General features: G+C 38.0%; 1 protein-coding gene across 2 annotated transcripts in view; it reads right to left on the bottom strand.

Moving 5' to 3' along the window:
* The window catches only part of chs1 (chitin synthase 1), a 26,407-nt gene extending 5,042 nt beyond the window's left edge, over positions 1-21,365 (bottom strand). Inside the window, exons 1-30 of one of the 2 annotated variants that reach the window (XM_078250634.1) lie at positions 21,319-21,365; positions 16,498-16,633; positions 15,487-15,672; positions 14,713-14,914; positions 13,888-14,048; positions 13,170-13,245; positions 12,553-12,671; positions 10,375-10,552; positions 9,995-10,091; positions 9,665-9,761; positions 8,871-8,992; positions 8,277-8,372; positions 7,594-7,758; positions 7,353-7,500; positions 6,877-6,942; positions 6,591-6,766; positions 6,435-6,493; positions 5,160-5,360; positions 4,872-5,040; positions 4,571-4,686; positions 4,097-4,276; positions 3,865-3,969; positions 3,585-3,702; positions 2,986-3,067; positions 2,682-2,896; positions 2,337-2,449; positions 2,122-2,203; positions 1,556-1,709; positions 1,134-1,238; positions 608-718 (exon numbers count right to left, since the gene is read on the bottom strand). In XM_078250634.1, coding sequence (XP_078106760.1) covers positions 608-718; positions 1,134-1,238; positions 1,556-1,709; positions 2,122-2,203; positions 2,337-2,449; positions 2,682-2,896; positions 2,986-3,067; positions 3,585-3,702; positions 3,865-3,969; positions 4,097-4,276; positions 4,571-4,686; positions 4,872-5,040; positions 5,160-5,360; positions 6,435-6,493; positions 6,591-6,766; positions 6,877-6,942; positions 7,353-7,500; positions 7,594-7,758; positions 8,277-8,372; positions 8,871-8,992; positions 9,665-9,761; positions 9,995-10,091; positions 10,375-10,552; positions 12,553-12,671; positions 13,170-13,245; positions 13,888-14,048; positions 14,713-14,914; positions 15,487-15,672; positions 16,498-16,633; positions 21,319-21,365 — 3,882 coding nt within the window. The remainder of the gene's footprint in view (positions 1-607; positions 719-1,133; positions 1,239-1,555; positions 1,710-2,121; positions 2,204-2,336; positions 2,450-2,681; positions 2,897-2,985; positions 3,068-3,584; positions 3,703-3,864; positions 3,970-4,096; positions 4,277-4,570; positions 4,687-4,871; positions 5,041-5,159; positions 5,361-6,434; positions 6,494-6,590; positions 6,767-6,876; positions 6,943-7,352; positions 7,501-7,593; positions 7,759-8,276; positions 8,373-8,870; positions 8,993-9,664; positions 9,762-9,994; positions 10,092-10,374; positions 10,553-12,552; positions 12,672-13,169; positions 13,246-13,887; positions 14,049-14,712; positions 14,915-15,486; positions 15,673-16,497; positions 16,634-21,318) is intronic. The other variant, XM_078250642.1, reaches the window with a different exon arrangement.

Raw genomic sequence — 21,365 nt, 5'->3', positions numbered from 1 at the left:
TTTTCTGAATAATACAGTAATTAACGAAGCTAGCAATTTCTAATTAGAGTAGGACTTAAAAATAGCAATTGCACGTCATCATTACATATTTAAGTTTGTCCACAAGACTGCACTGACGATTGTTTTTCAAATGTAAAATGTCACGCTCAATACGGCCTGCAGTTCTTTGCTAACTTGTTCTTAGTTCTAAATTGTGCAACAGTAAAGAGAGGTGAATGGTATTTTAGCTCTTGCTTGGACGAAGTTTTTGCGTTTAACTTTCATGGCATGTGCACTTCAGGAACCACCCTGTTCGTGAGTGGCTTGACAGTGGTCAATTCAACCACACACCAATCAGAAGAACAATAAACATAAATAGATATAGCAATTTTATGTTTGTTATGTCTTTGGCCCTTTCTGTAGTAGATCCCTCAGTAGGCTCACTACCAATACAGACTTATGTTTTAATGAGATAATAAATAAATAGTTACAAAAATAAATTGTCCTAACACATTATCACTTTTTCAAGGTCCAAGCAATAGATGCACACTTCATGTGAGACCAAATTCATGCCACAAACACAAAAAAAGAGAACCATTTGCAAAAACAGTAAATGCAGTTAGCTGACCTTGTTGCGTAGTGACTTTAGTTCTTTGGTAACTTCCTCCAGATGTGCTTTACTGTCTTTAATAGGCATCAGGTAGCGCTCAAGTAACTTGTTCCAGAAGTCTTGCTCCCCCTAAACACACACACACACACACACACACACACACACACACACACACACACACACACACACACACACACACACACACACACACACACAAATGCATGCATTTTATTTGAATTAAGGCAAAAGTGGAACTTAGTGGCTCCATAGGCAATGCTGGTTTATCTGACTGAGGCCACCACAAAGATGATCATGACATAATATTTCAGTATGGTTACAATTTGTTTTGTTGATGTACCTGTTTATTAACTTAATTTGAAGTAAAGCTGCAAAAACGTTTGTACATCTACCTGGCTTTGTCCCCTTACCCTCTCAGACCTGTCAGTTATAAACAATTATTGTAGCAATACTTTGTTTTGATTACCCATTTAAGTTACTATTAGTGTATCTGCTCACAGAGCCAGGGGCTGAATCAGCATCCTACCTCATCAAGCTTTTGCACTTGCGGAGCGGTGAGTGTTTTCTTGATGGCGTTGGTTACTCTCTTATGTAATTTCTCCACATGACTGGTTTTAAGGATACGCCGAGCCTGGAAGATGAAGAAAGTCAATCATTCAGGGATTCAATAATTCCTCTGGTCCTTCCTTCATTTTAAGTTTAGTTTTTTAATGAAATGAAAATCCTCTGAAATAGAAGCATTTAAATGTAATAAACACAATTACATATCTTATTTATAATGGTAATGTTATAATGGAAATACCTGAAAATGGAGAACTGAAAATATTTCACTTATTTTAAGACATCAGTACTATTTCTTTTAAAACTAAATCAGTTGCTTATGTTTATTATTATTATTATTATTATTATTATTATAATAATAATAATAATAATTATTATTATTATTACATGCTCTTCCAGTGCATATTCTAACTCCTCCAGCTGGCTTTCTGACAGAACATCTTCAGGCCCCACTGCACTTAGCTCTTGATTAAGAGTGTCTGTTAACATTAAGACCAACTCCTCACACACATCATCCTCGTTTTTGTTACGGAGTGTGTATCTGAGGACAAAAAAAGCACATAAACAAGTAATTACACAGATGCAATCAAGTTTAGCTGATACAACAGTGTGACTGTGTTTTGAAACTGCCTTAGGACACAACAAATACACACTTAATGAATAACTGAAACATACAACTTATGCTTGTACACATACCTGCAAGTAAACAACACACATATGAGCGGAGAATATTATACAATATTTCACTATCAGTTAAAACATTGGATACAAATTTTAGATTTGTCGATGAGCGTGTCTAAAGCCCATGTGATAACATAAGTAACAACATGTACAGACACATGTATAGAAATGGATACAAAATAGTTTATTCATTTTTCTTTCACTGTTCACTTCGTGCAAACATTGCCACAGTTTTTGTGGATATTGAAGACATTTTTCTGTTATTTATTTACCGTATTTGTTCTTGAAGATTTCTCTTCATGTTGGCATACGTCAGTTTCTTCAAAAACTCCTCTTTTACCGGCTGTACCCAGTCTACACACACACACACACACACACACACCATCATTATTGTACGCTATACTTACTGTGTTCTACATAATGAATTGTATGAATTACAGTGCTTAATATTCAGGACAAATACAAACACAGTTAAGGTGCTTCTCACCTTTGGCAGGAAGCTCCTCTGGTTCCTCCAGGTCAGCAATCATTGAGTCATCATCATCATCTTCATCATCGGATACACTCTGTGATATGCTGCTTTTTTTGACACTGCTATCACTGCACACAGACACACACATTTTTGTGGGTAGTATGAATATCACAATTCAAGTGTTCATGTGCTCGTATAATCTATAATCTAAATCTAAGTCAGCAGTATGTAGAGGTGAGTTTGTGTGCACGGGTGCATAACTTAATGGCAGAACAGGTTTCTGATGGATTGACTGAAATATCTAGTGTCCGAATAGATTATTGATAAACAGAAGATGAGAAAGAAAAGACAAATCAATACCTGCTACTGGAAGCAGCGTCATTGCCTTTTTTCGCCTTCTCATTGAGTTTGTCAGTTGGAGGTTCTTTAGCTCCTTCAACAGCTTTGGTTGAATCGACTTTGGCTTGAGGCTCCATCTCTGCAGCTGCCTGGTTGGTGATTGTAAGGGGAAAGTCTTGCTTTGCAGTCTGGCCTGTGATCTGTCGAAGCATCAGGTGCTCTGTTTCCTGTGTTACCTGTAAAGCAACGGGATAAAATTAATGAATCCGTCAATCTATTCATCCACTGGAAGGCTTCTCAGTAGTAGTTTGGTAACAGTACCTACCTGTATCTTCATGTCCCAGCAGCAGAGTCTACAGTTCTTGTCACACAGTAAATTCTGGTTCTTCTTCACTTCTCCTTCTCCCCTGAAAGACAGACAGAATGATGGACAGCAAGAAAAAACATACTGTCAATGAAATATAGACAGATTATCGTGATTGTGACAGTGAGGGATTATTGGGAAGGCAGATTTGGATTAATTAAAACAAATAATTCCTTGCTGCCTCCACATATTTGTTGGATAAGCAAATCATTGGTCATTGGACAATAGCCTGCTCCCACCATGACCCGAACCAGTTAAGCAGGGCAAAAAAGGATGGATGACTGCATGTATTTCATCATCTTAAATTCTACCTAACTGTACACTATCGCATATCATGATATACCCTCAGTCAGCCCACACCATTAGATTAAATCAGAAGTCAGGTAATCAACTAATAGATTGGCTTTATATTATGGATTATTTGATTTGTAAATTAGGGCGTTTGCTGCTTTTCTTTGCTTAATATCATTACAAATTAATTTATAGATGAATCAATAATGAAAATGATCGTTTGCAAGTGAAAGTACCACTAGTTCTTCTAACAATGATCAATGCATTACTTGCTGGATTCCCTTGTGCCCCAGGACACAATGTGCATGTTAACCAGTGAGTAGATGGTGAGTAAGAGGTATCCACTGGGGATACAGATGAAATACATGAGACCATAGATAATCATCCCTGGAGGAGAAAATAACATATCATAAATCCGTTAATGTTACATAACATAAAAACATAATTTAACAGAACATAAAGCTGGTAACATAATACTGTATAACAAAACTAACTGTTTCCATATTATAACATGAAAATAATGTTTATAATAATATAATCTAACCATACCCCACTCCTCTGGATGTAGTATAGCTGTGACTGCATACATGATTGTCATAGAAACCAAAAACAAGCCCGTCGGGGTCAGGAAGGTGCCCTGAATCACCATGTCACCTAAAAGGGGAACATGGTGTGTGCATGTGCATTTAGGGGTTTACAATAAATTTAATAAATAATAATATTGAAGAAAGAAAAAAAAACGTCACACAGCAATAAAAAGTCACAAAGAGTTTTTACCCACCGATGATAGAAAAAAGGGATGCAGTCATAAGGAACGCATATAGAACACTCATAATGGCAGCGATGGTTATTTGGGCATTAGGCTTGGCCACAAAACAGATGATGATATAGAACACGGGAGGAATGCTTGCGATGATGATGGAAATTGTTCCAGGGAGTTTGAAGACAAACTGGAAAGCACCTGGCAGAGAGAGAGAGAGAGAGAGAGAGAGAGAGAGAGAGAGAGAGAGACACACACACAAGTAAGCTAGCGTAACTCGTAAATGCATTGTCTATGAACAGCTACACTTAACCAGCAAAACAATTATTTTAGTCTCAAAATACCAAATTCAAACCTCCCTGAGTCGTAAAAAAGTATGATAAGGGGAAACGGTTCGAGATGATAGAGAAGAAGAATATGTTTGCCCAACTGCGGTCAATAGACAACCCCCAAGAAGGAAGGGCTTGTAGAGTAATGAACTAGACCTGAACCTACCTGCTATCATGAGAGTCACAGAGGCCGGACCAAGGATAGAGGAACCAACAGTGAACATCTGGTAGAAGATGTAAAGCTTGGAGATGGACGAGTTTCTTTTCACTGTCTCTGCACCACTGCCGTGTAAGTCACAACCACAGAACAGTTCATATTAATACAATGTACATGTCATAGTGTCTGATTGAAAATGCATAGCCTGTAGAAATCACTCTGATACCAGAAAAAAATAGAATCAAATGCGAACTTAGCAAATTTAAATTGATTTGAAACTCCACTATTATTAATAATAAATAACACTAACCTGTGCAGAAGGTCCAGTGTATTAGCCAATGTAGATGGTCCCCATCGTCTCCTCTGGTTATAAAACTCTTTGAACTCTTCTGGTGAGTTGGTGTAAGCATCTGATGCAGCATTGTATTCGACACGCCACCCTTGTTGCAGTAACAAAGTACAAAGCCAACGATCCTCCCCTACAAATATATACATGCACAAACAAGACGCAAATATGAGACAAGACGTGAACAGTCGAAAAAAGGCAAAGAGATAAAACTAGGCGAGGTAAAAATGGCCGGTGCACTTTCCAACCAACCTTGGTCATATTGCACATATTCCGAAGCTCTGGTTGCAGTTGTTGTGTATCTCTTCAATACATTGTCATCCATTAAGGCCGATCCTCTAAACAGACTGAAACATCCTGGACTGCACAGCACGGAGCCAAAGACATGCTCTGCTGTCTTCTGTAGCCAGTGGCCTACTGCATACTCAAACTTCTGGTACCACACCATGGGACCTGATATACAAAAAATTCAAAAATACACATTTCCAATTAATAACTACAGGATACTATGTAATGAAGTTCCCACCTAAGCAACCGATAAACAGTTATTAAAGTGTACGCAGTTCTGCCTTTCTTGCAGTTTTGTACTGATATTTTCTTTCAACTCACACAAGAAATCTCTGTCTTCCGCGATGTATCGCAGCCGATATATTGGGCCAGTTAATATCGCGATGTTGATGAAAAAACAATATATTGTGTAGCCCTAATATACATTTAGGGCATGAATTTGGGTTGCTTTCCCACTGCAACTGGGTCTACAAATTCCAGCTAGTAGATACTTTGCTATGTCCTACTGTGTAGAATGGGTCCAGTGGACGCTCCTACATAACCCCAGCTGCAATTATGGTTACTCTATACTGGCTCTACATGTCAGCTGCACAGGGCAACAACTTAAGGTAAAATTAAAGCTGCAAGCAGCGATGAATGGGCCCTCGCCTTCTTGCAGTCGGGGGTACTGGCAGACGCAACATCACATGTAGACCACACATTCTAAGTTTCATGTAAATCGGAATAACTTTTGCCAAGATACAACCGTTCATGTTTTAACAGCCACCTACAGGAAGTTGTTCCTCCATAACTTGCGCATTGTTTTAGCTATCAAAATTCTTTTGATAACTTTTTAGTCACGAGGGTCCACCGAGTCTATATCCAAGTTTTCGTGCAGATTGGACTCACGGCCCAGGAGGAGTTAGACGAAGTAGGTTTCCCATATATCGCGATGTGGCTAATTAATAAAAAAAAATCTAACAGCACCATCTAATGGCCGATTCAATCCAAATTTGGCATGGATGCTCTGCAATAGCGCCACCTATTGGTGGATATGTGTAATTCTTTTTTAACCTTTGCAATTTGCACCTTTTTGTGAGTTTTCATGCATTCTAACCCCCTAAAAAATGCGACGAAGAATTGGTAAAAATAATCTGACCAAAAACAATAGGTTCCTTTGCACTTTCATTGCAAGGCACCGTTGGGGCCTTGCACTTTCATGCTCGGGCCCTAATTAAGGCCAAAACAATGTCTACTTACCCATACCAGTAGGATGGATTCTACCACACGCAGCACCTACGTTTTCATACATCCTCAACCTGTCAATATAAATGTTTTTTTAATTACTATGTTGTTTAAAAATGTTTTATATACAATAATAACTGAAAAACAATTGTTGATTTTTCTGCCACTGACCTATCTACAAGCAGAATCACAGCTTTAGGTTGGAAGTCTGTGTCTCCGTCCAGAGCCAGGATGTATGTATTGTCATCGGAGATGAATCTTCTCTTGTAGTCATTGTCATACTGAGGCATCATATAAATCTCTCCATACATAGAGATCATACTGTCTCTGCATGGGTTATTCTGGCGCTGGACAAAACAGGATAAATATTTTAAATATTAAAATATTTTGTACACATACTGTCAAAATACTATTTAGTATATACTACACTTTTTATACAAAAGCAGAACAGTCTTACTGTGATCTTCTGAGGGTTCTTGACGATGTAGCCCTTCCAGCCAAGTAGATAGTACATATACATAATCTGAAAGTCATATACAGTAATGTATAGTGTAAAAATCCAAGACCCGCTCTTAAAGACATGGGTGCAATTTAAATAGTGTATTTTTCCCACAAATACTTTAACAGAGGTGACTTGTCTATTATTAATTTCATTATTCGAGAGATATAAAATTGTGTGTAAAGGAACCATAGTACAAATAGGAAACTTATTACAGTTTATTAACAATATTATAAAGCATATCTCAATTCTAAACCTTACTTATTACTGGGCAAGCCTGTATATTTCATTAGAGGACTCAGGCATTTATTTTTGCAATGCCCTGCATCATACTTATGCAGTTTTAACTGGGAACTACCTGGTGCAAATGTTTTTGTTTTTCTGGTCAAATACTTTTGGGGGAAAAAAACACCACTACTTCACCATAACCATACCTGGGACCATCTTTTCTTGTTCCTGATGAGTTCTTTGTCTTTTAGGTGAACATAGAGCATGTTGCCTTCTGGCATAACAAACATTAGCCTGCCACCGTAGGGAGTCTCATTGATCGACACGTCATCTGGTTCTTTGTTAGTAAACACTCTGAATGGATGGATGGATAGATGGTTGATTAGAAAGATGGATGGATGTATAGATAAATGTAAAGCTAGATAGTAGATTGATGGATAATCTCACCTATAAACTTCTATGACAACATGGATCAAGTCGGTAACGTAAGAGTTAACCAGCCTCTTGCCTGTGTCCTTTTCAGTCATGAAGGCATCGTCTACGTAAATGTGACACTCAAAGTTAAAACAGTCCTTATGTTCCTCCTTTGGATCACCTCGATAGCGGTCCAACCTGAAACAACAACAAACAACTGTACCAACCAAAAACCACTATTCACTTAGTTAAGCATTTTCTTCTTTTGTACAAACCGTCAAAGCATGAAAGAAAAGAAATAAATAGAAAAATACAATTTCAAATGTTAAACTGCACAAATGTTTTTTAAGCCCTTGAATCATACGCAAATAAAGTGAATACATTTAATTCATAATTAAGATTTTAAAAAGCAACATAACACCAGGCTGAAAAGATATTTTACTGCCTCTCTGGTTGAAAATGTCACATCTTTTGCACCTCTGATCAGAAGTGAGCTTCACACACATATTGATGTCACGGTGTACTGACACACCCTGGAGTACACTTCTGCATCACTGCAGCAAGGTGAGAAGTTGAACCAAGGGAGGTCAGCAAAAACAAGATTCTCAGTTGCTATTCAATTGCTCTTTAAAAGCATGTGAGAAAGGAACGAAACCCATGTTGTTGTATTAGAACAGCTGGTACACCTATGTGTCTGCAGTGACAGTGTCTTTTACCTGAACATGGAGGTGAGGATTTTCAGCATTTCATCATAAGTCTCATGCCACATGGTGGCACAAAGATAGATCACACAGTTCTGCATGTCATCTTGGCTGTTGAGGAGAGGGGAGAGTTTTTCAGCAGAAGTTTTAAACCTTTCATGTTGTGACCATGCAACAGTGTAGGAAACAAGCTTTACACTGTTATGGCGGCTGGTGACTATTACAGACCCATGGTGCCAATGATTTCATACAATAACCACATGTGCAGATACAACTAACTTTGTAATGCCAAAAAGTGTTTCAATTTTTTTGTTGATTCTAAATCATCATCAGCACATTTGTTTTTATCACAACAATGTCTGTGTGCATTATCACACAGATATATTGAAATATGCTACATCATTCCACTTAAAAGCATGTCTTTTACTCATGACAACATATTTTAAATCTTTATGCCTTGCATCTGCATTTTCGTGCAAGAAATGTACTCTGTGCTTCAACTGCATCTGCACACAATTATCACCCCTAGTGTGATTGTTCCATATACCTGCTTAAAATATGACCACACCACAAAATAATCAGGGAAACTTGTCTTCATAACACTCTTACCTGTCTTGATTTTTGGCTCGTGGCACCTTCATCTTGGTGTTGAGTAGCAGAGACAGGTCAATGAAAGCGGATTCATAGAGTCGACGAACAAAGAGCTGAGAGGTTCTCTCTATACGCTGGACCTAAGACATGGTAAACCATAGAGGTATTTAGGTGTATGTCTTTCTGCCTGATGCTACCATAAGCGGTCCTTGGGTTGATGAAATTACTAGTAAAATGTGCCATGTAATGTGATTTTAAGTTTGACTCTGGCAGTAAGCTGTAGTTTTAGAGTAAATGGATGCTTGAAATTCAGAACCTGTCTTTTTTTAAGTCATTCAAATTACAAAGAAAACTAATTCTGCCTGATTTATTGTTATCTAGCCATGCAAATAGTTTTGGTTTTATTTTGCCAGGTTTTGAGATGTCCACATTTTCTGCTGCTACCCTAATACAATGGTGTGATTGGGGTTTTATTTCTGGTGGTCACAGACTTGGAAAATGACATTTAAAAGCTACGACAGCAACATCTTTCCAGACACAGCATTCCCCCCAACCTCACTGTCAACATTTTTGATTGGGACTCTTTCTTTTGTAAAATAGAAGTTCCAACAAAAACTGTTCTTAGGCTCATTAACGTTAACATAGACAATGTTAATGTTGCTGCTGTAATGCGTTGGCGGCAGAAATCTCAGAGAAGGGGATATTTATTTTCATAATTTGGGTGAATCCTTTTAAAGAGCTTTACATAAATGAAGGGCATGGAGGAGTGCATTTGTTTGTATGTGTGTGTGCGTGCATGTTTATATCTATACCTTTATCTTCCAAACATAGTAGGTACACGTGACGAAGCCTGACCACATACACACTCCCTCCAGTGCCAGCATTGAAAAAGGCCATTGCATGTAGTAGCTGTCAATCAAATGGTCCATAAATATTTTTGGCAAAATATACATAGATTGGATGTGTACATATAGATGCCTGTACATAGATTACTTTGCATGATGTGTAATTCTAGGACATTTTACTCACATTAAGCACATTTATATACACCACAGAGGCTGCATGAATTGTAGGGAGCACAACTGCTAACATACACACAAGCATACACAGTTTAAACCTGATGCAAACACACAAACATGTACCTGTTGAGTGAAGTCCGACAAATGCTCCTTGTGAGTTCCAGTAAAACCACAGGGGTTGTGTTCTTAGTGCTCAAGTAGGCCAAATTTTCACAAAACTCTGGAATAGGAACATAGTTTTTTAGTATATCGGTAATAGGTGAAATTATGTTTCTTACTCTTATCACACAGAGCTTCCCTTTATATATTTGTCTTCCAAAGTATACAGACGTGAGTAACTTGTAGCCAAAGATTGCTCACCGTTTACCACATGACTAATGAGGTACAAACATTTTTCAGCTTTCTGATTTATCGCTAACATAACATTAAACTAACCTGATCAAACAAAAGTACATTTAAGCTCAGCACAAACAATTCTCAATATGTTAAAAGAATAAACTCACCTGTGATGTTCATGTCCCGTGCTCCGTCCAATTGTTTTACCTGGGTTAGGAAAAGTATCAGTCCCAACAGCAGAACTGCAGGTCCCGTGCAGCATACTGGCAGCGCAAAACTCATCCTGACTGCATGAATCTTACAGGCTACCACACCAAACCAGTGGCAGGCTGCTGAGCAGAATGCCTGAGGCAGGAGGCGAGAGATTATTTATTAAGCCAATTATAATTACTGTTAGGGCGCAAAATAATTTTTTTTTCAATTTAGCTAATTACTTTAGACTACTCAAATGAGTGCCAGTAGGATCTGATTCTGACCACTGACTGAGGTGCGCTACTGGAATTATTAAGAATCAATGTGGGATATTTTTAGTAGTTCTTAAAGGAGAATTCTGGCCGATTTTTACCTGAATCTTGACCGCTAGATGTCTTCGAGTACTGTAGATAAAAACGACCAAAATCGGTGCTAGCAAACTGGAGTTGCTGCAGCTAATGGCCAGAGCTCCCAGTTAGCTAAAATGACAGTTGTGGGGGCATGTTCTAAAGAATGCCTTTGTGCCTCTTAACAGACACAAAATGCAAAGTGGGAATTCAGTTGTAGCAGGAAATGGTAAATAATAGTGTGCAGATCGGAGCGTAGTGTGTGAAGAGTGAAGATCGGAGGTGTTCACAAGGGAAGAAGCTTGGAGTAAGAATAACGTGTGTTGATCTACTGTGGAAAAGAAATGGTTTGCATTTGTTTGTTTACCATTTCCTGCAACAATTGAATTCCCAAGGGACTGCAGCGAAAGACAAGAGCTAGCCTTCAGTAACGCTATTACTGTGCAACCCACAGGCATCATTTGGACCGTTTCCATGTAGTTACATAGTCACTGATATGGTCAATCTATTGATCTAGACTGTGACTCATTAAAAATAAAGCAGCAAAGGAAAATACATATTCAATCAGGAGGCCATTAAAGGTTCAGTAGGTAACTTTTATAAACAGGGTTTCCACTATATACATTTACCAGCGGCGCAGCGCCATTACAAAGCGGTTGCCCCTGCTCTTTTAGCTGTTGAAAAGTCATAAAGTCGTAATTACACGACTCTGCAGAGCTGTCTGCTCTACTGAACTGAAGCGAACGATCATCCGTTCTCTCTTTCCTTTGAGGGTGAGCAACTGAAGCAGTGACATGATTTCATCACTCGCGAAGTCATGGCAACCTAATGAACAACAGCGTGAGTATAGCAGTTTATCATGCAGAGTGACAAATGGCAACGAAAGCCTCGACATAAAAACCACACACGCGGGTCCCGTAAAATATGATAGCTACGGTATATTGGGAAATAGCGTTATGGACACAGAATTTACTGTTTATCATACCCCCTATGAGACAATAAGCTAACGTTAGCTAACGCTGCGGTCCCACTGACTCCCCGCTGCAGGAGACGTTTTATTCCCCCAACACGCTGTATTCACTTACTTATAAAACCTTTTCCATGTTAGTGGAGATGCATACTGCTCAAAACCGAAATGAAAAAACGTAGTGATGTTTCCTCAGGATTTTATTTTGTTGCTAACCTGTGTTTAAAATGAGCAGTGACGTTAAATCACCTGTTTCAGGTAATGGTATCCTAGGGTACCGTCTATTTGCTGGATTTTTCTGAGGTAACATTAGCTAACGTTAGCAAATAAGCCCACTGAAGGCGACATTATTCATATTTTGACACAATGTTTAGTAATGCCAGTCATAAAGTTAGTGGTCATAGTGAGTGAAAATGTGATGTGAGATGCACATTGCAAAATGTGTGATGTATCTGGAATTGTTCATTAGCTGTGTGATATCTGTAAAGCTGAACGGACTCACAGTAGGCTAAAACTGATATTATTCTGATCCAAAAAGTCTGTGTGAGAAAGGCCAGACAAGGGACACTAACATTATATCCTGAAATGTAATTGTAAGACATATGATGCTTTTGAGAAACAATTACAAATAAGGCAACCCCCCCCCACCGCTGCTGAAAAATATTCTAGCGGAAACTGAAATATATTTTTTGTCAAACTTTCTAAAACTGTCACTATATTCTGACAGTAGCACATGATACAGAGAGATTGATTGATTTTTATTGATCCCAAAAATGGGAAATCACAATTAATATAACATAATCTGTGTCTGTTTGTTTTTCTTTCTTCTTTCTACCTACCTGTAAGAAAAACAGCACCAGTCCTATTTGCAGCAGTTCCCAATCATCGTTCTGAAGGTTAAAGTCCGACCAGGTGATGGATTTCTCAATAAGCACATGGTAGATCAGGTATACCGCTCCTACAACAGAACACACAGTATCACTGATGTAAAAGAGACAATCTAATAGTAAAGTTAAATGTAAAAAAGTACAATATGAAAAACAAAATATCAAAATGATTTATAGGCTAATATACAATAAATACAATATAAAGAAGAGCACGTGTTTGAATAGGTTAACATGAAATCAGCTGTACTGATTTGAAATACTATGAAAGATTCAAGTGAGATGCAAGTAAATATATGGAAATTAGGATGTTGTATAGAGAGGACTAAAAGTGTTGTGCAGTATAGAAAGCATAGCTTTACAAAATTGAAAACAATTATAGACAGCTGGAGAAAATCCTCCGCAATCCATCTTGCACCTCTAACATCACAGAAATCTGTTTGTTCTCCAGTGTGAATGTTGGAAATGAGATGATGAGAAAGCTCGGCAAAACCCGGTGTTGATAATACATTTCAAGAGCCTGTTTTTTTGAGTGTTGTATGTTGATACAGACGCTGATGGCAGATAATTACCTATCACTATGATCCTTAGAATACTGGTGATGACGCACACAAAGTCCCTGAAACCGTCCAATTCTGACAACTTTTCCTGCAGAGAGAAAGACAGATGGGGAGAGTCTCACTGATCATATCAAGTCAATATATTTATATACTACAAATGGCCCAAAACAGTTCGACATCCAGCTGCAGCTCTATCAGAACACATGGAAAAACACCGGCGCAGCTGGCCAAAAAGGTAAAGTTGCAACAATTAAATTTATATATTTTTATTAATAATCTGGAAAATTTTAATTTAAATATCTGTCAAGTCACTATCTCTGGCGCGATAACTGTCTGTCTGTGGCCGCATTCCCGGGAAAAATCACAAGCTTTCCATCACCCAGCAGGGGTTGGTCCCCCGGAGAGGGTAGGCGGAACTAAAACAGCACTTGTGTGTGAAGCACCGTAATGTTGAAACAGCAATGAAAACGCCAAAAATAAGTAAAAGTGAAATAAAAAACACAAATCTCTACGCTTATCACCATAGAGAGAGAGAGTGAAACGGAGATCTTCGAGGTTGTAACTTTAAGGCAAGGGGTCAGCTTTTTAAATCATTAACTTGTAGTCTACAGTGGGATAAATGGATGGGGCAAATTCCAGTTTGGTGGCTGATAAAGAAGTAGTTCTTTAGTTTGGAGGTCGGTGCGGTGAAGACAGAACAATATAACCACTTCATAGAAAGACATGATACCTGCATGCGATTAGTAGCTTGCAGTGGATTTTCCCACCAACAGAGGGAGATGAGGAGTGAAGAGAAAATTCCAATTCCAATGTAGATGTAGCAGTCGGCGCTCTGTCGATCCACATATGATGACACACGGACATAGTAGTCAACTCCCAAGAGGCAGTAACCTGTTGTTTGTCAGTTAGTAAGTTAGTTAGTTGAGTAAAGCAGTTAGATAACAATGTCTATTATGTCAGTGAGTTCAAATGCAAGCTAATTGCTTAAAAAATGCAATATACAGTCACACACTATTTTAACTTGTTACTGAGGTAGTCACTGGCACCTAAATGCTTCGTTCACTTTGCAGCTAAAAGTGTGTCAGTATTCAAACACGTTTTCTAAACAATGTGACCTGCTGAGGTGTTTTTCCTGGAGCTTGTAACCTACATGCAACTTGTATGTGAATGCTCAAATTAGAACTTGTCAGTGTTGTCATGCCATTCGGTAAATCTTACATCATTCATCAGACTGTTGTCATAGTGAGGGTGGCAGGTTTACTGAACCAGTCATTGGATGAAAAAACGTAACCGTGGGGAAAAAAGTGAAAGAGCCGACTTGACAAATAATTAGAGACACCTCAGCTCAGTCAAAACCTGAAGACACACACTATAACTGAAATGTGTTCAAAACAAGTGGAGAAACAATCAGGATGACATCTATTATAGCACATGTTCTTTAGGAGGAGGATAACAAATTGTCTTCCACTTCAATCCACTGCCTACTAGTGATACTAGTACCATGTTAAAAAAAAGAGAGACAGACAGTGTTGCAGATAACTATAAAGGGAGTTACCAGCAACTGTAAGAATGAGGGAGCAGATTGGGAACAGGATTTTCCATGTGTCTCTCTGTAGTTTATATATTATCTGCAGAATGGCAGACACAATACAGACTCCTCCGCTGATGAAGAGATTAGTCAACACATCAAACTGAGGCATAACGACCAGCACCAGGATTGAAGTACCAAGAGACACCAGACACTCAATGGCACAAACCTGGAAAAGATGCAAAGACTCACATCATTACGTTTGCATACTTGCATCTCTATTGGCTATAGAGTAGGGTAGGTGAACGCATTACATTAAGCATCACAGTCAAGATATTCATCTTTTTTTAAATTTATAGATACACCTCTGAATCTCAGAATTCGAAGGCGATCACAAAAAGTCTGCTATGGTAGGTAGAAACACCCATTGTCATACTATGGTCAAGATCTGCTGATTGCACATGCACTTGTAAGATAAAAAACAGATTTTTAAGACGACGACAAGACAACGAATGTTGTGTTGTCATGTTTTTAGTTTTAGTAAAGCTGGGTATATGACAGTGTGGACCCATTTTACAGTATTCGCTAACCTGTCTTCCTAAAATATTTATATTCTGAGCTGCTGAGTATAATAAATGACAAAAATCTAAATCAAAACAAATATTGCTGTAATATCCTTGTAGTATAGTCCTACCTTGTAAGGTTGTAAATACGGATTCATGATATAAGTTTTTCCCTTTCCGTTGTAATTACATGCAAAGCAGATTACATAATAAATGAGTATGCTTTAGAAAAACGTACAAATGACATGGTCTTCATGTTGGGCTGTACAAAGCTCTTGAAGGCACACCTCCACAGTGATTTCAAAAACACCATGACGTTGGGGCAGACCAGGCAGAAAACCAACATCAGCATGTAGAACTGTTTTTCCTTTGGGCTGCGCATGGAGGTTGGACTGGACATAGTTGACAACACCAAGAGAGAGCCCTGATTGAACAGAGACCAAGAGTATGTTAAAGAAAACCAGAGAGTTTGGACAGATGAGACAGAAGACCAAAAGTAAAATTTTGCTGTCAACTAGTTATACAGTTAATACATGTTTCTGTCATTAGATTGAGATTTTAGTGAGTGCATTTAATTTGTTTTGAGTGCAGTTACAGCAGAGTCCTGTGCATAGCAGTACTTCCATACCCTGTAAATGTGAAAATGATTTACTGGCAACCCCTTCCTGATTACCTTGAAGCACTCCTCCTTGCTTTATTGTCGTCATTTACCCTAACACCAATAACGAAGTTCATCAGGTTGAACACAATTCTTTGATTAGATCGGAAAACAGGCCATGATATTCAGGGAATGCATTGTTTTATGGCCGGGCATAGTCCTGTGATTCATCATCAAGAAAGAGAGAGAGAAAGACAAAACCAAAGGAGTGATGAGAGATGAGAAATTGAAAAGGAATAGAGGCAGAAGCAGCGGGGTAGACGATGCAATCGCATGTGCATACTGCAGAGTTAAAGATTGATAGTAAGAAGACATCTGCAAAGAGGGAGACAAATATACACAAAGAGAGCGATAATACGACAAAAAGACAAAGTAGGGTACACAGAGAGTAAGTACTCTTAAGTCCTGCCCTACCATAAATAGCACTGTTGTCCATGTTACTTTGTGGACAGGCAGGCACAGACAGAAAAGACACAAGTTTTTCTAAACTATTTTTAAGTTTTGATGAAAACATGTACTACAATCACTGTACCAAAAAACTAAATTGGAATTGAAATACTTAATAAATGACAGAGAGACAGATAGTCCTACCTTAGCGACAACGGCGCTGGTCAAGACGGCTAACCCCACAATAACAGCCACCAGGTACTGGCACAGTTGGAAACATCTTCTCTTAGTTTCCTTCTCAGCTCCAATTGGGTTCAGCTGGAATGGATCCCATGTATCCCTAGGACACACATCAACATACATACATTGATTGACTTTAGGTCTTATCGCAGTTATCTGTGTATTAAGGCCAGAATTCATCCCAACTCACTTGACCAAGATGGCAGAACGCCTGTGAGAACCATTGAATTATAGACTGAAGCTGGACTGTGAAACATGTTTTTATTACAGGATTTAGTTTGTATCTATGTGAAACTCAGAGAAAACGTTGTGTTACGTATAGGTCAGAGTGTCAGAAGGAAAGCGACTGTAAATATGTGGTGGTGAAGAAGGGTTTGCTATATGGGAAAATTCATTAACAAGAGAGTGCATTAGCCTGTCACAAGGAAGCCAATGAGACCATATAAAGATGTTTATTATCTTATGATAATTGAAATGATTGGCTGATGCAGGTCATGATCAGGGTGTGGATTTGGATTATGTCTTCAGAAGGTTCAATAGATAATTATGATTCTTTTTATTAGTCCATCAATAAAACATGACGTAGACAGTACATTTCCTTAAAGAGGTCAGGGTACAGAAACATTTTAGTTGACATTTCAGGTTTTATGTTGTGTCATCCCTGCTGGCTGATTAATGTCAAGTACAGAATTATTGTCAGACTGTGGTTTGTCTTCCTTACATTGATATACTTGTTGATCTTGATAATACTTTGTGATCTTGACATCGCCATAGCAACTATCAATAATACCAGCTGTCCAGGTGAACCTGCTTTATATGGCCATGCTGGCAGAAGGTGTGTTTGGGAGATGAGAGTGCATGTGTGTGCGCACAGTGACACCCTTTTTCTTTTCTTTTTTTAATGAAGCATATAAATAAGTCATTACATGAATAGCCAGGGAAAGCTGCTGATTTCAGAAGAGCAAAGGCGCTTCTTTACAGAACTTTCAGCTGTCTGAAAATCACAATTAGGTGTGTGTGTAATGCTGGTTGAAAGATAGTTTTTCTTTTTACGAGTTAGTGGCATCACATATAAATAAAAAGACAATATCTTGTCAGAGAGAATTGCTGAGAACTGTAAGTAACCCAGAATACAAGCATATTCTGAATCCATCTAATAGGCAGGAATGTCAATAAGGAAAGGAAGGATTTTTGTTATCTATTTTTACCATTTAGTTTTTCATGCTGCTAAATGATTCAACCGTGATGCCAGTTTTAATTGCGTATTTCCTCTGGACAGCCCACACCCGAGAGAGAGAAAGACAGAGAGAGGGAGAGAGTGAGTGAAAGAGAGAGAGGTATTGGTACAAATACTTTAATTATTTACAGTCTATGGTGAAAGAATGTCACAATTGATGAGATGACGGACATCCTTTTTATTCAATGTTAGTGAATATAGCTCCTGTAGTGTGTTTTGTGCCCATATGATTTCAGTTTGGATGTCCGAGTGAACAGTCAAGCAGAGAGGAGAGACAGACGTTTAGCAAAACAAACTGGAAGCAAGATGCCTAAATATTAATTAGCCTAATTCATATCAATTTTGAATTTGAACAAATCATCCCCCCTGATAACTAGGGCTGGGTACCGAATTCACTACTTTTTAGGCAAGTATCAAGTATCGAAAAATGCCTCATCATTCAATATCCAATTTCAATACCTAAGGAGTAAATCTCATCAGAGTCAGTGAGCCAATAAGCATGCAGCATGCCTTTACCAAGATCTAATAACGTTTGTTATTGGCTGTCTAACGTTACACGTAGAGACATGCAGGAAAAACACTATGTTACGCACAGAGACGGGGCTCACATAGTAGGAGCTGAAAAATAAATAAAAGATTTGTGCCGTAATGTGAAATGTTGTAATTTCTTTTTGTTTTATAAAATTCGTATCGAAAAAGAATCGTTTAGGAACCAGTATCAAAGTCACGGTATTTGGTTTCGGTACCGGTATCGGAACATTTTTAACTGTGGACATCGTCATATGCCAACTCGGTAGACATGGCCCAACCTTAACTGGTCACTTCCCTTAATTAAACCTCGGGAAAAACCTGAAGACTAGCTAAAACCTACAAAGACTGGACAAACCACACATAAAGATTGTATCCACCAACTTGCACAGATTTTTAGTCTTTGAAAGTCAGGGAGAACCTCTGGTCAGTGTGTTGTTTGACACACGAGAATGGCAATTGTTTCGTGTACTTGTGCCAAAGCCAACATGCAGTGACATTAGCACTGAAAAGGCCAAAAAGGTGGAAAAATCACAGTTTGGGTGAGATTCTCTATTTTAGTTGTCCAGTGCACTCATGCACAAACTTCTTCTTTTTAAGTTTATTTACCGGTATGTCTCCATCAGGCAACACAAAAGTGACGTCACGTTTGCTGCAAATACTAAGCATTTAATAAAATCTGTAGTAGAATGAGACTGAGACTGGACCTGAAGACTTCAGATAAAAATCTTTACATATCACACATTGTATGACCTTATCTGCCAACTGTGAACGCCTAGTCACTCCCAAAACATGACAGTCATAATGTTTGCCCACACCTTAGGTGTGTGTTGGAATACATGGCACATTCCTTTTCTGGGAAACTGAATAAAGATTATTTTATTTCAGTTATGCTTTTCTAGTAGTTCTGCCATACTGTTTATAATGATACACTATTTTTTTCTACTCTAGGCCTCTGCACATATAACATAGCAGAATGGTTCAACTTGCCTAGATTTTGTTTGTTGACCTCTGGTAAACTTACAACACACTTATATGCACATCACTCATAACAGTTACATAACACTTCATGTAGTCATTTGCTAGTATTCTCAGACTTTACAGATACTATTTGACACATTTGTCTTTTTGAAGTTCAGAGTTTTTAAAATCATGATTTGTTGTTGGAAATGTCAGTTGTTTTCCTATAAAACTTTCTCCTCATCATATAGAGAATAGCAGCACTAGGGCTGGGCAATATATCAATATTATATCGATATCGTGATATGAGACTGGATATCGTCTTAGATTTCCAGCCTGTTATATCTTTTCTATCATTTGCCTTTACCCACTTAGTCATTATATACACATTAATGATGATTATTTATCAAAAATCTCATTGTGTAAATATTTTTTTGTAAGCACCAATTGTCTACCCTACAATATCGCCGCAATATCGATATTGAGGTATTTGGTCAACAATATCGTGATTAGATTTTTTCCATATCGCCCAGCTCTAAGCAGCACATCAATTAAGTGTATTTAACAAAATTGAAACTTGATTGTTCTCAGAGATACCAACATGCAGAATGTGTTTAAAACTGTAGTATGTATGTAACATTTTAAATGGAGCAGCACTCCCCTAACAGCAGTCACTATCTTCAGGGAAGATATCAGCTCCAGCAATAAAGAGAGGCATAGAGGTGCACTAGGGAAATTAACTGTTTCCTCAAACTGTAAATTATACCAACTAGAAAACCTGGTAATACGATACTTAATGATATACTGTGTCACTGCTAACAATTAACCTCCTAACAATGATGAAGAGTGTAATAGATTTTGATTGTGTGCCTACAGACAGGAAGTGGAATAGCTGACTAGTTTGAAGCTTAATGGTGTGTTGAATGTATTTCTTTCTATATCTGTCTAATACAGCCAATCACACAACTTGATGGCATGATGCATTTTTCTTCAATAGCTTTGTTAGTTAAAACATGCACTGTGCTTAAATAAAGAAGGAAATACATTCACTGTGAAAGGCTCTTTCACTTCCAGTAAATTGTTGGGATTAAGCACATATTGAAGCCAAATCGTAAACTGTAACCTTTACCTCTCCTTTACAACTATTGTACGCAAATGATGGTAGTACAATAAAAGCTATTTTCATCTGGACAGACCACTGGTAATTTCAGACTAAAACCTAGATATGTAAACAAATATGTAAATAATAATACATTAGTCTTATAAATTAGGAATGGTTAATGCGCCCTGATCAGATGACAGCATCTGAATTTGTATGAATTTGTGCAGTAACATTTGTGTATAATATAGTGTTCACGTAGATATTCATTTAAGCAAGGTTCATTATTATCAACAACTTTTAATCAGTTTTCCCTAGATTTGTAGGGCAGTACAGGATACAGCTTTTATGATATGGTATTCTAACCTTGTCATCTAATAACTAGAGCTGCAACGATTAATCCATTAGTTGTTCGACAGAAAATGAATTGGCTTCTGCTATTTTGAAAATTTAACTCTTTTGATAATTGATTGTTTAAGTCATTATTCAAGCGAGAGTACTAAACATTCCCTTGAGCCAACACTTTCTTTGTTTTCAGTGATAATAATTTATACAATGTCTAACAACTTTCTGTGTAGGCTCTGCATACTTCCAGTATTAATCCAAATACAGATAATATTGTAACACAGATACAGATTTGTGTTACACCTCACATCACAGAACCAATTTAAGTCTACCAACAAGTCTTACAAAGACAACAGAATAAATGTAGCCCCCAGAGAAGAAGATGGATTTCTGCTGCCTAAAAAGAAAGTGTTGGCAAGACACATTATTTTCTTGAATTGCATGTGATCAGACACGCTAATTAAGATTAAACTGTGGTAGCTGGGCTCAGTGGGAAATGTATTTCATGTCAAGTATAACCCTCTGTCTCTCAACTGTAACATCAGTCACCACCTTAAATAAAGCAGAAATGAAATGTGATGACAAAGAGCAACACATACTGTAGGTTAGTTTTTACCTGTGTCTTCCCTCTCTTTTTTTCCCTCTGTATGTCAGTTCCTCCAT

This window comes from Sander vitreus, chromosome 1, assembly GCF_031162955.1.
Source record: "Sander vitreus isolate 19-12246 chromosome 1, sanVit1, whole genome shotgun sequence".
In the NCBI taxonomy this organism is placed as follows: Eukaryota; Metazoa; Chordata; class Actinopteri; order Perciformes; family Percidae; genus Sander; species Sander vitreus.
The sequence above is the reverse complement of the archived record's forward strand: the minus strand, read 5'-3'. Positions and strand labels throughout refer to the sequence as shown.